This window comes from Piliocolobus tephrosceles, chromosome 5 (assembly GCF_002776525.5).
Source record: "Piliocolobus tephrosceles isolate RC106 chromosome 5, ASM277652v3, whole genome shotgun sequence".
NCBI classification, from domain to species: domain Eukaryota; kingdom Metazoa; phylum Chordata; class Mammalia; order Primates; family Cercopithecidae; genus Piliocolobus; species Piliocolobus tephrosceles.
In genome coordinates, this window is record NC_045438.1 from 11,156,232 (window position 1) to 11,172,888 (window position 16,657).

The 16,657-nt window shown below is 42.4% G+C and overlaps 1 protein-coding gene and 1 pseudogene across 1 annotated transcript in view; one reads left to right on the plus strand and one right to left on the minus strand.

The window, feature by feature from the left end:
- Positions 1-12,138, minus strand: part of SLC16A10 (solute carrier family 16 member 10) — a 137,920-nt gene extending 125,782 nt beyond the window's left edge. The window contains exon 1 of the mRNA XM_023219066.2: positions 11,528-12,138. Within this exon, the coding sequence (XP_023074834.1) occupies positions 11,528-11,870 (343 nt within the window). The 5' untranslated portion in view covers positions 11,871-12,138. The remainder of the gene's footprint in view (positions 1-11,527) is intronic.
- Positions 8,294-8,406, plus strand: LOC111547352 (annotated as a pseudogene).
- Positions 12,139-16,657: the final 4,519 nt, after the last annotated feature.

Genomic DNA, 16,657 nt, shown 5'->3' on the forward strand with positions numbered 1-16,657 from the left:
CTGATCTTATTAAAAATCAGGTCCTTTTTTCAGTTTGAGCCTATTCCACAAGTAACATTTTTCTCTGAGTAGAAGGAGACAAAACATAACACCTACAACTAAAACTCCATATATTTATCATTTGTTCCTAAAAAAACAACTTACTTTTAGGGGAAGAGTACTTACAGTCAATAACTACATGGTTAGGGGTCCTCCTGTCAAAGTTTGAGTGCTACATTACTACAGGACAACAATGACAACTTCTTGCCCCATTCACACTACCACATCAATTAACTTTGTGGAATGTCGTTGTTTAAACAACCATTGACATTGACAAATGTAAATCCTTTGAGATGCTGCCATTTGAAGTTGCAACATAAAGGCAAAACTAATAAAAAGGATAATTAGTAAAATGAAAAGTTTTTATTAATAAAAACAGTCTCCAGACTAACCTACTTGACTTGACATTAATACTTATCTACACAGAAAAGACAATAAATATCACCATTTAATGAATAGGCAGTTTTCTATTTTTATAATATTAAAACACATCTCAAAATTGGTCTTGCATCCAATCTAAATGCAACACGAATATAAATTTTGGCTTTCTGAACACAGGCAGAACACTGCTGATACAACTTACTCTTTTTAAAAGTTTTACTACACTTTTTAATGTTAATTTTATTTTAATTAAAAGTAGAGACGGGGTCTCACCATGTTGCCCAGGCTGTTCTTGAACTCCTGGACTCAAGCGATCCTTCCACCTAGGGTTTTCTTTTTTATTGTGAGATGGAATTTCACTCTTGTTGCCCAGGTTGGAGTGCAACGGCACAATCTTGGCTCACCACAACCTCCACCTCCCGGATTCAAGCAATTCTCCTGCCTCAGCTTTCCAGGTAGCTGAGATTACAGGCATGCGCCACCACGCCTGGCTAATTTTGTATTTTTAGTAGAGACAGGGTTTCTCCATGTTGGTCAGGCTGGTCTCGAACTCCGGACCTCAACTTCCCAAAGTGCTAAGATTACAGGCATGAGCCACCCTGCCCAGCTGCAATTTACTCTTTAGCAAAAACTAGGTACTAGCTGAACTGCAGACCAATGCACCTTTCCCTAGGTACAACGGACTTTTATCCATTAATTTAATCATTGACCTTTCATTTAGACTGAACTCTCTAAAGCATACCTTTAATTGAATTTAAAACTCCTTAGTGAGTAATTCTTAAGTGGGGGCGCTGGAGGAGGAAAGCAGCACAGCTCCCCGCACTCACTAAGAGGCATAGATCAGAAGTTCTAGAGGGGTACATTTACTGATTTTTTAAAAGCACACATTCAATATTATAATTCTGTATTTAAAGAACAAGAAAATAATTCTAATTATATCCATAACATAACTAAAAGTAAAGCTCGACCGGGCATGGTGGCTCACGCCTGTAATCCCAGCACTTTGGGAGGCCAAGGCGGGTGGATCACCTGAGGTTAGGAGTTCGAGATCAGCCTGACCAACATGGTGAAACCTCACCTCTACTAAAAATACAAAAATTTAGCCAGGTGTGGTGGCACGCGCCTGTAGTCCCAGCTACTCTAGAGGCTGGGGCACAAAACTCACTTGAACCCAGGCAGCGGAGCTTACAGTGAGTCGAGATCACGCCACTGCACTACAGCCTGGGCGACAGAGCAAGACTATGTCTCAAAAAAATAAAAATAAAAATAAAAATTTTAAAAATAAAAGTAAAGCTTGACAAAATTTTGGCTGATGGATACAGAGTATGACATTATCTTCTGCCACTCACAAGGAAAGGCAAACTACATTTGGATGTGTGCAACAAAATTCTGAAGTACTGTGAGACTTTTATGTTTATCAAGAGGGGACAAAGGGAGTTACAACACTGTTTTGGGGCCAGGCACAATGGCTCAAGCCTGTATTCCTAACACTTTGGGAGCCTGAGGTTGGAGGATCACTTGAGCTCAGGCGTTCAAAACCAGCTTGGGCAATATAGGGAGAGTCCGCCTCTACAAAAAAATTTTTAAAAATTAGCCAGGTGTGGTGGTATGTGCCTGTAATCCCAGCTATTCAGGAGGCTAGGGCAGGAGGATTCCTTGAGCCTAAGAGGTTGAGGTTATGATGAGCCATGATCACATCACTGACTGCACTCCAGAAAGAAAAGGCTTTCGTGTACATTATTTTTTAGAGTAGCCTTGTGGTATCTCATTACCTCCATGTATAGATAAGAAAGTTGCAACTTGCACAGTGTTAGGATTGATATCAGTATTTACTTTCATTAAGTTGAACTTAAGAGCAGATTTTTGGCTGGAAAAAAAAAATTGTACTCCTGCCCCAGCCTCCTGAATAACTGGGATTACAAGCACATACCACCACCATACCTGGCTAATTTTTTAAAAATTTTTTGTAGAGGTGGGGGTCTCCCTATATTGCCCAAGCTGGTTTCAAATGCCTCAGCACATCACTGAGCAACAGAGCAAGACCCTGTCTCTTAAAAAAAAAAAAAAAGAAAGAAAGAAAGAAAGAAAGAAAGAAAGAAAGAAAGAAAGAAAGAAAGAAAGAAAAAAGAAACACTGCTTTGGTCCACAAAGGAAACATTGCTTTGGTCCATATACAGTATTTCTAATATGTATTTCATACTTATGCCCATGATTAAAAATTAGTGAAATGAAAAAAGACTTCTTCCTTGAGAATAAGGCAAGCCATTTCTTCATTGACTTTTTTTTAGTTCCTATATGCAAGGTGAGGAGTTACTTTTGCTGTTAAAGAAGGCACATGAACAAAGAGGTATGATCACACACATTTGGCATGTACGTTTGAAAGCACTGTTTTCCTCCATTCCTCCAGCCACTGATAGGCTACCTCTCTCATGTGGTAGGTCTGCACAGTTCCCAGGTGTGCTGGAGTTTCCTGTTCTGAATCTCTGCCAATTTAAACATCCACAGTTCCTGCGTGGGTGGCACCAGGCAAGGCAGGTGCTTAGAACTGTGGTGAGCTGACTATTCAAGTTATGTTTAGGGTTTAGCTTGTTTTTGTTAAGGTTTGCTTGTTTAATTTGAATGTAAGACCAGTTTATAGCTAGGTGGTGATAACTCTGGAATTCTTTTCCAAAAATGACATCACAGCATTTCTGATGACTTAAGTAGGAGACACTATTGAGAGAATATTCTAAAGAACATGCAAGTAAATATGTAGTAAATAGTTTCTGGTTGGGGACAGGGGTAGGATGTTACTTTCAGGACAACTTTGACATAAGTACAATCTTTTTCCAGCCAAAAAGCTGCTCTTAAGTTCAACTTAATGAAAGTAAATACTGATATCAATCCTAATACTGTGCAAGTCGCAACTTTCTTATCTATACATGGAGGTAATGACATACCACAAGGCTACTGTAAAAAATAACGTACATGAAGCCGGGCGCGGTGGCTCAAGCCTGTAATCCCAGCACTTTGGGAGGCCGAGACGGGCGGATCATGAGGTCAGGAGTTCGAGACCATCCTGGCTAACACGTTGAAACCCCGTCTCTACTAAAAAATACAAAAAGCTAGCAGGGCGAAGTGGCTGGCGCCTGTAGTCCCAGCTACTCGGGAGGCTGAGGCAGGAGAATGGCATAAACCCGGGAGGTGGAGCTTGCAATGAGCTAAGATCCGGCCACTGCACTCCAGCCCCGGCGACAGAGTGAGACTCCGTCTCAAAAAAATAAAAATAAAAATAATGTACATGAAAGCCTTTTCTTTATGGTAATGGAATGTATTACTCCATTTTCATACTGTTATGAAGTAATATCTGAGGCTGGGTAATTTATAAAGAAAAAGAGGTTTAATGGACTCAGTTCCACATAGCTAGGGAGGACTTACAATCATTGTGGAAGGTGAAAGAGGAGCAAAGGTATGTCTTACATGGCAACAGGCAACAGAAAGTGTGCAGAGGAACTGCCCTTTATAAACCATCAGATCTCATGAGACTTATTAACTATCACAAGAACAGCATGGGAAAATCTGCCCCCATGATTCAATTACCTCCCACCAGGTAATTACCTCCCTCCCATGACAAGTGTGGATTATGGGAGCTACAATTCAAGATGAGATTTGGGTGGGAACACAGCCAAACCATATCAGGGAATATAAAAATTGCCACTTTAACAAATACAGATCATCTTTAAAGTGGCTTTCACTGACTGCTTTATTAGAATAGGTTGAAATCAGGTTCTCTGTCTACCACTTTAAACATAATTTGTAACTTATTTGAATTCATTCTCAAAACTCCAAAATGTAGCTACCCCCAATATTCCAAGAGCATCAAATACGTAACAATTGCATAAAATAACTATTTGTGTCCCAGGATTGTGACAAAAGAATAAAATGGCCAGCCATTTCATCAGAATCTCACAAGGACCAACCATCGCACTGAAAACAGGAGTACACAAAGGCACAGAGGCAAAAAGCAGCAAGACAAATTTGGGCCAGTGTAACACCTACAGGTTGGCTAGAACACAAAAACCAATAAGGGAGAGAGGCAGGGGCAAGGCTAGAGTGCCAGGCAAGGGCCAGAACTTGCAGGCCTTCGGAGTAGGGAGTTTGACGTTTTCCTAAAAGTAATGAGTGTCACTGGGCATTTAAACAGAAAAATCATATGGTCCAACCTTTTAGAAAAATCACCCAGATGTACAACTGAGGACAAGCAGTCCTGTTAAGGGGTTATGACTAATTGTGGCCAATAGTAATGAAGGTGGCCAGGCACAGCAGTTCACGCCTGTTAGTCCCAATACTTTGGGAGGCTGAGGCAGGAGGGTCACTAGAGGCCAGGAGTTTAAGACAAGCCTGAGCAAAATAGCAAGATGCCATCTCCACAAAAAAAAAATGTTTTTAATTAGCCGGGCATGGTGGCACGTGCCTGGTGTTGCAGCTACTCAAGAAGCTGAGATAGGAGGACTGCTTGAGCCTAAAAGTGAGGCTGCAGTGAGCTATGATCATACCACTGCACTCCAGCCTGGGGAACACAGTGAGACCTTATCTCAAAAAATAAAATAAAAAGTAATTGAAGGCATGAATTAAGACACAGCAGTGAAAGAAAAGGGGGACTGATTTATGAGGCATTAAGAAGGTAAACACAAGAGAACCCTGATTAACAAAACAGGTAAGGAAGGAAGAGAAATAAGAAGTTAAGATACATTCCAGGTTTCTGAGTTAAACAAACAGAGGTATCATGTACTGAGAATTGAGAAGGAGGAATATGGATTCAGAAGAATGCTGACAAATGGGCTGTCATTTTTGGTAGTAAGGAAAGGTTGTATGGAGTGGCTGAAAAATAAGTTCACGTTAGTTTAGTATGATGTACCTGTGTACCCAAATGGAACTGTCCAGAAATAGTAAATAAGGGTCTTGAACACAGAGATGAGATTTGGAAATAACAGCCCCAAGACAGTGGATGGAAGAAGGCAAGAAAGTGAAGCAAATACATAGCCAGGGACTGAGCCTCAAGGAACTGTGACAAAAAGATGTAGCAAATCACATCAAGAGCAGAGTACAATTTATTCTAAAAGATACCTCAAAATCACTCCTGAAAAAATTTGTTATGCTTTTCATTTTGGCTAATTGGGTTTCTTCAGCAGTTAATTTTATTGATAAAATTCCATGAAAACACACCACAGGAACCTCACATTGTTGTATTTAATTAGAATTCACTATATACGCTATTCAGTCTTGCACTGAATCCAGAAACATTCTGGAAATGAAGTATGAAATGCCCACATCATACTCACTATTATTCCAAAATCCTAGAACCACTTTTATAAACTTCTCACTTATTTTAGCAGGTAGTTTAGATTGGTTTATTGCCATCAGTGAGTTCTCTTAGCTTTTCTACCTCTCTTCCAGTGTAAATAACAATCAGGTATTTTTCTTGTAGTGAAAGATGTATAGGACTATGAACCAGATTATTTGTTCACTGTAACTAGCTCAACAAAGCACTGTTACTAAAAACTTTTCTAAGATACAGAAATGGCTAGCTATGCAGGCCGCTTTTCCTACCAAACAAAACAAAATCTCTTTAGCATAAAGGCAAAACATAGCAGTTAACTTCTGAACGACAGCCAAAATTTCCTATAATCTAGGTGTCATATACAACTGTACGATGTGGATATCAGTATAACTGCAAATGTGAAAACATGGTGGGGAGGGACCAACTTCTGAGGAAGCACTAACTGACTTGAAGTTTCGGAGGGGCTAGCAAGATACAGGAGGAGATGCCGCAAGATTCATTCATCCCTAAATGCTACTGAAAATCCTACTTTGCGATTGTAACCATTTAAAAAGAAATCTGTCTCCATGCAGGGAGTGTAGAGTTGCGTTAAAGATCACAGCCAAAGAGCCTTCCTTTCAGGACCTTTTTGATAATCTACTTTCAAACTACTGAATTGTTAATATTTTGATTTACAATTTTTTATTTATTTATTTTTTGGAGACAGAGTTTCTCTCTTGATACCCAGGTGGGAGTGAAATGGCACAATCTCAAAACAAAACAAACAAACAAAAAACCCTACTCTCTTCATTAGTTCCATCGGTTTTCCATTATCTAGCAGAGTTAAAACAAAGTTGCACTTTCTTTTTTCTTTTTCTTCTTTTTGAGACAGAGTTTCGCTCTTGTTGCCCATGCTGGAGTACAGTGGCACCATCTCGGCTCACTACAACCTCTGCCTCCCAGGTTCAAGTGATTCTCCTGCCTCAGCCTCCTGAGTACCTGGGATTACAGGCATCCGCCACCATGCCCAGCTAATTTTTTGTATTTTTAGTAGAAACGGGGTTTCACCATGTTGGCCAGGCTGGTCTCGAACTCCTGACCTCAGGTGATCCAACTGCCTCGCCCTCCCAAAGTGCTGGGATTACAGGCGTGAGCCACTGCGCCCAGCCCAAAATTACACTTTCTAAGGAAAAACAATGTTCCACTTAATTGTATTTCCTTTTATTCTTCCCCAAAGCATTTGATTCCTCTTACCTAGGCAAGAAGTATGCACATGTGAACAGGTAAAAATTCAAGTAAAAAGAGATAACTCATGCCTGTAATCCCAGCACTTTGGGAGTCCGAGGCAGGCGGATTACGAGGTCAGGAGTTTCAGACCAGCCTGACCAATGTGGTGAAACCCCATCTCTACTAAAAATACAAAAATTATCCAGGTGTGGTGGCACGCACCTGTAGTTCCAGCTACTCAGAAGACTGAGGCAGAAGAATTGCTTGAATCCGGGAGGCTGTGGTTGCCCTGAGTCGAGATGGCGCCACTGCACCCCAGCCTGGGCAACAGAGCGAGAGTCCGTCTCAAAAAAAAAAAAAAAAAAAGAGACAACTCAAGTTCAGCTTGCTCCCTCAGACACAGCAGGATGTGAGACACTCCTCTGAATGCCATGTCATCGGCAGCTTGCTGTGCACCATAATGGGACTGTGATGTTGTCAGCATTTTTCAATAGTTCTACTGCCCAACTTGGAGTCGGCTTACTTCCCCTTTCCAAAGTCTTAATTTCACCAAGTGAGATTTATAACCATAGAGAAAGAGGCATCAAATGCCTTCCCCACCCCCACCACCTGTTGAAATGACCTTAGAATTTCACAGCCTTTTATAATAAAATTGAGTCCTGTTATATTGAAAATCCTTCAGGGAAATATTCTATTACTTCTGGTCTGTTATTAATTTGTATCCCACAACAGATCCTAAGCTACTTGGAAACAGCTGACATTTTCTCTCTCAGTCATTATCTCCAGTGCCCAGGACAGAGCCCAAAACAGAGCGTGTTAGATAACTTGGTAAACATTTGTAGAAAGAGAATTAACAGTAAGATGTGTAAACTCACTTATACTTAGTGTGAACGAACTTCTTCAGGCCCTTTCCTGAGAAATTTTGGGTACATTATCCATTGCATGGAAAGAGTTAACAGACCCCTGAAGAGAAGTGAGCCTAAGAAAGGCTCCTCCTCAGTTCTGCCTAGAAACATTGTCCTGCTGTGGATCAATCTAAAAGAGCATGGTTCTCCAAAGGAAACCCCAGACTTTTGCTTGAACAGCATATGGAAGTATCTTGTTCCTCTATGGAAGTCTCTACACTTCAGAAATATAGTTCAAGATATTAATAATTTGCAATTGTTTATTCACCACAAAGTAAGACCAAGAAACAAGGACCCTTCTTTCTAATCCCAGAATGCGTGGTAGAGCACTCAACCAATCACTAACACTTAAATTAATCAACAACATAAAGAACATCGTATTTGCAGAATGTTATCTAGTCAATGCAATATGATGAATGATTAAAACCCAACTCCTGGTGCTTGCTTCAGCAGCACTTTGAACAACAATTTACTAAAATTGGAATGACACAGAGAAAATTAGCGTGACCCCTGCACAAGGATGACATGCAAATTCATGGAGTATTCCGTATTTTAAATAAATAAATAATTAAAATAAAAATGCCAGCTCTTAGAGTCAGATAAGCCTGGGGTTGAATTCTGGCTCCACTTCTTACTTAAACTCTGTAAGCCTGAGTTCCCAAATCCAAAAAGAAAGATATTAACAAAGTCTATCAGAGAATTGTAGTAAGGTTTAAATAGGAACGCATTTAAAGTGCTTAGCCACAGGAAAGTACTGAAGAAATGTGCACCATCATTTGGAGACCTAGATTCCATTCCACCACCACCTCCCTGTATATCCTTAGGCTAATCACTTGCTATAAAGAAGCTAATGGAAACAAGGAGACAGAACTAGCTGTACTCTAACACCAGCATTATCAATCATGAGTACGGTAATAGGAAATAGACCAAAACTTTGAAAAATAAAAGGCTTAAACAAATTCCAGATATTTTTTGGCATGTATTTGAAGCTTGCATATGCTTGAACGCAGATGACTCAGCATTCGAATATCAAAGTGAAAAGGCGTGAACAATCAAACTTCAAAGCAGATATTCTCAAATAGTGCCTGTGGTAGATGAGGGACTTTATGAAACACCTTTGTGTGTGTCTGTGCACTGAGGGAAAGAGAAAGGGGTAGGGGACTGGGGAAGAGAGAGAGATCTCAACAATAACTGGCTTAAAGACTATCTTGTAATCATGTTTTCAGCACTAAGTTTAAATCTGTTTTCTTCCTCAGCCCTTAACATCTATCAGTCACATATGTATTACCTAGCACCCAAGTAATGGCCATTGTTCAATCTAGATGCTGTGTTATACAGGACCATTACAAGTGCAGAGGGCCGTTCTGTAGGAATCAGACAAAGGGCATCCAGAGCCCAGGCTGGTTTTCAGTCCCCACTTAGTTTGGCACCCTTGTGCAATGGCACAACCAGATATAGATACACAGCAGTCAGGCAGAGAAGCACAAAGACCTTCACACATTTAACTAGCATACCTGTACAACTGATTGTATGATATATACCCACACATACACAAACAAGACTGTAAGAGTTGTCAAAGACTGAACTGAATAAAAAGAAGAAAGATATTCATCAAAATGGAAAACACAAAGTTTCACAGAGTGCAAAAGAAAAACCAGGTTCCTTCCCTCACTTTCAGCTACCCAGTATTGGGATATTGTAGCCAATTGGAACTTTGGGGACAAGTAGTAGGTAGAGACTTTGACACTGCAAAATTCTGATCCCTGGCAAAGCTATGGTCTCTCTCTGGCAATTGCTCACCCTCTCTCTCAAAACAAAAACAAAAACAAAAACAAAAACAAAAACAAAAAAAACACCCACAGACACCAAAGGATCTACTTAACTGAATTTGCAAAAACGATGATAAACAAAAGACTGCTGTTGTCTTGACGGCATTAAAAAATCTGTAATTCCAGGCAGGAATATGGTAAATGTTGGAACTAGTCTTTAAATGTTAACTCTGTCAATTCTGCCTTCTTTTGGGGCTTTTCTCTCTGACACCCAATACTCACATAGAAAAGACACCAAACTACTTTTGTTTACTATTATATATGCATATCTCCCCTGCTAAACTTTACAATGATTACCTTCCTTAAATGGTTAAGTACATGTTACTACATTTTTAACACTTTTTGTACCTAGCCCATTGACCTGCATACCACAGCAGTTTCAATAGCTATTTAAAGAACAGAAATTCCAGGTTAAATATGATACCGTATTCACATGCATAAAGAGACAGTGTACAGGAATATTCATTGCAGCATTGTTTAGAATGAGTTTGGAAACAATCTAAATGCCTATCAAAGGGAGAATGCATACAGTATAATACAGTCAAACAATGCAAACCATGTAAGTTAAAATGGAAAGAATTGGAGTTATCAGTTCACACTGAGGTATTATGTAGATAAGTCACAAACATGATGCAGAATGGAAGAAAAGTAAGTTGCAGAATGATACAAATAGTATAATAGTATTTGTATATGGTTTTAAAACTCTCAACATAACGCATTACCTTTGTCTTGGAATTTATTACAGTCTTGCCCATTCCTTATATGCATACTTAAAGACCTACGGAATATTCGCTCTAAAAATAATAGAAAATCAAGGTAAAAAAAAGAAAAAAAGACTATTAATCATATAAAGTTGTCCCAAATGACGGGGAGGGAGGTTGATTCAGTAATGGAAATCACTCAGCCCTTGAAGTCAGTTGATATGTGTTTTATTGCCATTCTACTACCCACCAAGACACTTTCACTGAGCTACAGTTTTCTCATCTAAATGGGACTGACCGCGCTCACCTTGCAGGATAAAGTGAAATAATTTATGTTAAAGTGTCATGCAGAAGGTCTTAGACTTGTTTTTTGCCTAACCAGCCAAAAAGTCATAATAATGCTCTACAGGGAGAAAATGCTAAATCTGCACCATTTGTATCTAATTTACTATATGGTTAAAAAAATGTCAAAAAACACAACAGGAAGAGGGAACAAGCAACACCTCACCTTCCTCATCCCAGTCCCTAATCCGGCTGTCTCCCGTGTTTTCTACATTCAGCCCAGAGGGCTGATAAAAAGGGTGGGGGGGCGGGAAGGCACGGAACCCTGACTCTTGCAGGGCCCCCTCCGGAACTCCAGTGACCTTCCTACAAATCTCTTTCATTCCTCCAAACTCCACCCCCCGCCCCGCCAACTTACGCACACCCCTCTGCGGCCCAGGGAGGCAGGTGAAGAACTACACAACTGGCAGAGCCAGGAAAGAGACCACAAAAATGACAGGGCGATGTGTGGGGTTGAAGGTTCTGGGATCCTGTTTGTTTTCAAACATTAAAAGGAAGGGGTCCTGTGGACTGTTAGTGTCTGCTCTGCCGAGGGGAAAGGAGGACGATCTCGGCAAGTCAGTTCTGCAACCTGCTTGCAAACACACAGCTCTGCAGCTGGATTCCACATAAAGACAGGCACCCCGAGGCCCCAGAAGCGGCAGGCTCTGTCTGCAACTCGACAGACCCCCCCCCGGCTCGCACCCTCTGGCACGAGGACCCACCGACATGCACACTCGGAGGCAGACACAGCCCACACGCGGGGTGCGCTCGGGGACCCCATGCGGGTCCCCCAGGCTGGCCTCGGCGGGCGCCGCGCCTCACCTGTCTTAAAGACCATCTTGTCATCGTCTTTGGAGCCGAAGGTTTTCAGCATGGACACGAAGAGCACCCCGCAAGCGTTCTGGATGCCGAACACCGACCCGTTGCACCACATGGCCGCCAGCATCACCAGCCAGCCCCAGCCGCCCTCGGGGGGCTCAGGAGGCTCATGGGGCTCCGCGTCCGCCGGCCCCGCCAGCTCCACCTCCACCTTCTCGACAGCAGCCTCGGGGCTGTCCGAGGGTCCCGGGCCGGGAGGCGGAGCGACCCCCGTGGGCGCGGGGCCGAGCGGCTGTGCCTCGCTCGTGCCCCGCGCGGAGTCCGGCTCCTCCTGGGAGAGCACCATGGCCCGAGGCGGCCCCCTCAGGCGCTGGAGGAGCGCGAGGGACGCGAGTTACCAGCGGGCTCCCGGAGGAGCTGCGGGACTCCTGGCGGGCTAACGAGGCCGAAGCGAGGGCGGCGGAGCCCCTGGCGGGCGGGCGGGCGGGCAGCGCGCAGGCGGCCGCGAGGACAGCTGGCGCGCGCGAACGCCTGGAGGATCGGCACCGAAGCCTCTAGGTCACAGCCCCGCACCCCCGACTGAGCCCACGGCCAGTCGCCGGTTCTTAAAAGCACCCCCCACCCCACCGGTTGGGGGCGTGGCCGGGAGCGGGACGTGCCCCCACAGCCTCCCGATGATTGGGCCTCGGAGAGCGGAGGCGGGGCGCCCCGCGGCGCGCGGCCCCAGGTGCCTGCTGCAGACGCCGTCTGCGCGCGCGTCTGCGACGGGGCCTCCTCCTGCTCAGAGAGGGGCACAGATGTGTGGGTCACCCCGCCTCAAAGCATGAGCAGAAGGGGCGCGTCTCTTAGGTGCTGGCTCGGTGGGCCTTCAGGAGAGCAATACTCTATCTTTAGCCTCAACTCACCGACACAGCGTCACAGTCACAGTAACATTGTCTCGATTGTGTTTGTGTTATGTTTTGGCATTCACCTCTCAGTACTAATTATAATATGTAAGATTCTTTATGCCACCTGGCTTCTTAAAGAAGTCGTCTGAAGGCTCAGAGGCCTTATTTTATTACTTCAGTTCCATTCTCTTGCATTCGTATACAATTTCCTTATGAATATTTGGCACACCGAAGATGCTTATTTTCAGTCTTCACTGCACTGCAATTCCAAAGTCTTCAACCAACTAATATTTTTGACAGCTAGAAAGCATTACTTTTCAACTACATCACAGTCGTTTTCACTTTGAACAAAAACTAAAAACCTGTATTCAACTCCTCTGTCTCCCTGAAGCGTGGAGTGCCATCCTATGTGAAAGGAAGGAAGAGTAACCTGCTATGCAATATTGAGGATGCTTCTTAATTTCTGTTATTCGGATTCTTCGCTTCAATCAAAGTCAGAATATGTTAGTTACTTGATGTGCCCACCACTGTGGTAGAGTGCACGGATGAGTGCGATCGATCATGTTTCTGCCTCTATCGGTTCATAAACTGGTAGGAAAAAGAGTCCTGGGAGAGACTAGGAGGCTCAGATGATGTGTTATAATACATGTACAAAAGAGAGAGGCGAGATAGTCCCTTAAAATTCTCGCCAAAACACTGTAGAAGAGCCTCTACAGCAAGCAGCCTTTGGCCAAAGCCCTGATTCAAACATACGACTTCAGTAGGTCAAGACAGAAAAAAGAGCATTCCAGGTAGAGAAGATAGCATAAACTAAGGAAAGCAAGGCGTGCTTGGTTGTGGAATGGGGAACACAGCTCAAGTGTAATCTGCCTTAGAAATGAGGGCAAAATAGTAAACTAAGGATTAGGCACATAAGTGCACAAAAATGAACGTATGAAGATGTTACCCCAGTATTGTTGGAAATAAGGAAAATTTGGAAGTATGATGTACCTTTATTTAATCAGTAGAGGACTGATTAAATACTTACTTTATAACCTCTAGAAGTTCTGAAGGTCATCTGTATTTATTGAGTTTGAAAGTTGTCCACAACATATTATTGGGCAAAGAAAGCACATTGATTATATATTTGCATGCACACAAACACACACATATGTAAGAATTATCCATGAGTCAATACTGATGTAAGTAAATGATTAAATAAATAATGAGGAGAGAATAGACAAATCTCTCCTGCAGGAAATACAAATACTTTATGAACATACTCTTCCCTCATGGAGGTGAAGTACAGTGGTTTACTCTTTAAGTGTGGGTGCATAGTAACTTTCTTCCAAAGAGTATAGGATGGAAAGAGGGGGTGGACGGAAGAAGTAACTTTAGGGTGCAAAAAATGGCACACAGTACCTCAACCAGATGCTAACGTATCCCCGATATGATGTGATGAAAATGGTACTTTACCTCTGTGGTCTTCCCGCCAAAACCCATAATCCCTGGCTAACCATCAGAAAAACATTAGACAAATCCCAATCAAGGGCAGTCTACAAAATACCCATTAAGTACTTTTCATTATTGTAAAGGTCATCAAAAACAAGGAAAGTCTGAGAAACTGTCACAGTCAAAAAGAGTCTAAGAGGGCTGGGCGCCGTGACTCATGCCGGTAATCCCAGCACTTTGGGAGGCCGAGGCGGGCAGATCACTTGAGGTCAGGAGTTTGAAACTAGCCTGGCCAATATGGCAAAACCACATCTCTACCAAAAATACAAAAATTAGCCAGGCATAGTTGCGTGGGCCTGTAATTCCAACTACTCAGGTGGCTGAGGCAGGAGAATCGCTTGAACCCAGAAGGCAGAGGTTGCAGTGAGCTGAGATCATGCCGCTGTAACCCAGCCTGGGCGATAGTGAGACTCCAACTCCACAAAAAAAAAAAAAAAAAAGCCTAACAGACATGATAACTAATGTAATGTGATATCCTGGATGGATGCTGGAACGGAAAAAGGACATTAGATTAAAACTAAGGAAATATGAACAAAGTGTGGGCTTTAGTTAAGAATAATGTATCAACATTGAGTCATTAATTGTAACAAATGAGGCAAGGTGTGGTGGCTCAAGCCTGTAATCCCAGCACTTTGGGAGGCTCAGGTGGGAGGATTACTTAAGGCCAGGAGTTAGAGACCAGCCTGAGCAACATTTCTGAGACCAGCAACCAAGCTGGTGTCAAATTCCTGGCCTCAAGTAACATAAGATTCCATCTCTTTTAAAAAAAGAGTGTTTACTTCTAACCAATAGGCTATTGAATGGAACAGTTTTAGGTGTCCAGGAAAACTACCTTCTGTTTCTATGTCCACACTAATCAATAACTCACATTGTATTATTGGATTGACCTCATCTTCTCCATCTGAAAATATGAACCTGTTTACTTATAACTACATCATAGCGATAGTATTTTTTTTTTTTTTTCCTGAGACAGAGTCTCACTCTGTCACCAGGCTGGAGTACAATGGCCCAATCTCGGCTCACTGCAACTTCCACCTCCCAGGTTCAAGCAATTCTCCTGCCTCAGGCTCCCGAGTAGCTGGGACTACAGGTGTGCACCACCATGCCCATCTAATTTTTGTATTTTTAGTAGAGACGGGGTTTCACCATGTTGGCCAGGATGATCTGTATCTCTTGACCTCGTGATCCACCCACCTCGGCCTCCCAAAATGCTGGGATTACAGGCATGAGCCACCACACTCAGCTCAGTGATGGTATGTTTTTAATGAGTTCCTATTTATTAAGTGCTTTGAGATCAGACAAAAAGATTTATAAAATTTAAAAAGGTATAATTGCTCATTAAATCTAAATGCCAACAGTACTTTATGTAGGCCTTTTCATCTCTAGTTTTTGTTAAACTTATTTATTAAATAAAATAATCCACTTGATTCCTTATTCTATTTCAAAAGACCAACCTTTCCTATTTGGGACAGTCTTATTTGTTTGTTTTTATTTTATCTTATTTTATTTTATTTTTGAGACAGAGTCTTGCTCTGTCACCCAGGCTGAAGTGCAGTGGCCCAATCTCAGCTCACTGCATTGAATGGAGCCCACAGTGCTGAGCCACCACAAAGGGCCCAAAAATGCACTTAAAAATGAGAATGAATTAACTCTCTCATCTCCACTTTTTTACCTCTCTTTCAGAAGTCCCCTCAACCTGATTCTCCTTTGGTGTTACCCCTAATCCTCCCAAATCCAAGCTAAAACCTGGGTCCCCTTCCTGATATACCTCTCCCCTGATTCCCTCAAATACAATCCTGTCAACTCTAGCTCCAGAAGGTCTTTTGACTGGTTCCCTACTCTCCATTTTTGCTGCTGGTTCCTTAATGATTCCTTATCATTTCTCAAGGACCATCATAATGACTTACTAATTAGTTCTGCTGCCAACAAATTCTGCCTGCACCAATTCATCCTCTACCCTATACCTGCCCAAACTCTGTTCTGCAGGCTTAAGGCCTGCTCCTCATTTCAGGAACAAGTATAAACACCTCTATTCCTCCCTGCAGACTCTGCTTCTGAAATGACCTTTTCTCCCCTTTTCTGAGTGGTGAAATCTCACTCAATCTTCAAGGCTCAACTCTAAAATGGAATTCACTTCTCTGAAGCCTTTATTGATCCTTCCTCTAGGCTGCCATATTTTATTTATAGCAGTTTTTATGGTCAATAAACTCTTCAATTCCCATCTCTTCAATCTCCTTGGCTAGTGTAGGAATTTTCAGACAGGTCAGATAGTCTTTCACAAATCTTTGAACCACAGGACCAAGTAGTGTAAGTGCACAACAAATATTTGTTGAACCAAATTGAATAGAATTCAAAAATAAAGAACCACAAAGTGTGAAATTGAGAAGATCCTATATCTTCAGAAGAAAACTTTTAAATATGTTTAAATCATGTGTTTCTTTTTTTAGTTATAGAAGTAATACAGAGCTGGGCAAGGTGGCTCACATCTGTAATCCCAGCACTTTGGGAGGCTGAGGTAGGCAGATTATTTGAGGTCAGGAGTTTGAGACCAGCCTGGCCAACATGGTGAAACCCCATGTCTACTAAAAATACAAAAAAATTAGCCAGGCATGGTGGCTTATGCTTGTAATCCCAGCTACTTGGGAGGCTGAGTCAGGGGAATCCTTGAACCCAGGAGGCAGAGGTCACAGTGAGCCAAGATTGTGCCTTTGCACTCCAGCCTGGGCAACAAGCACGAAACTCAGTCTGAAAAAAT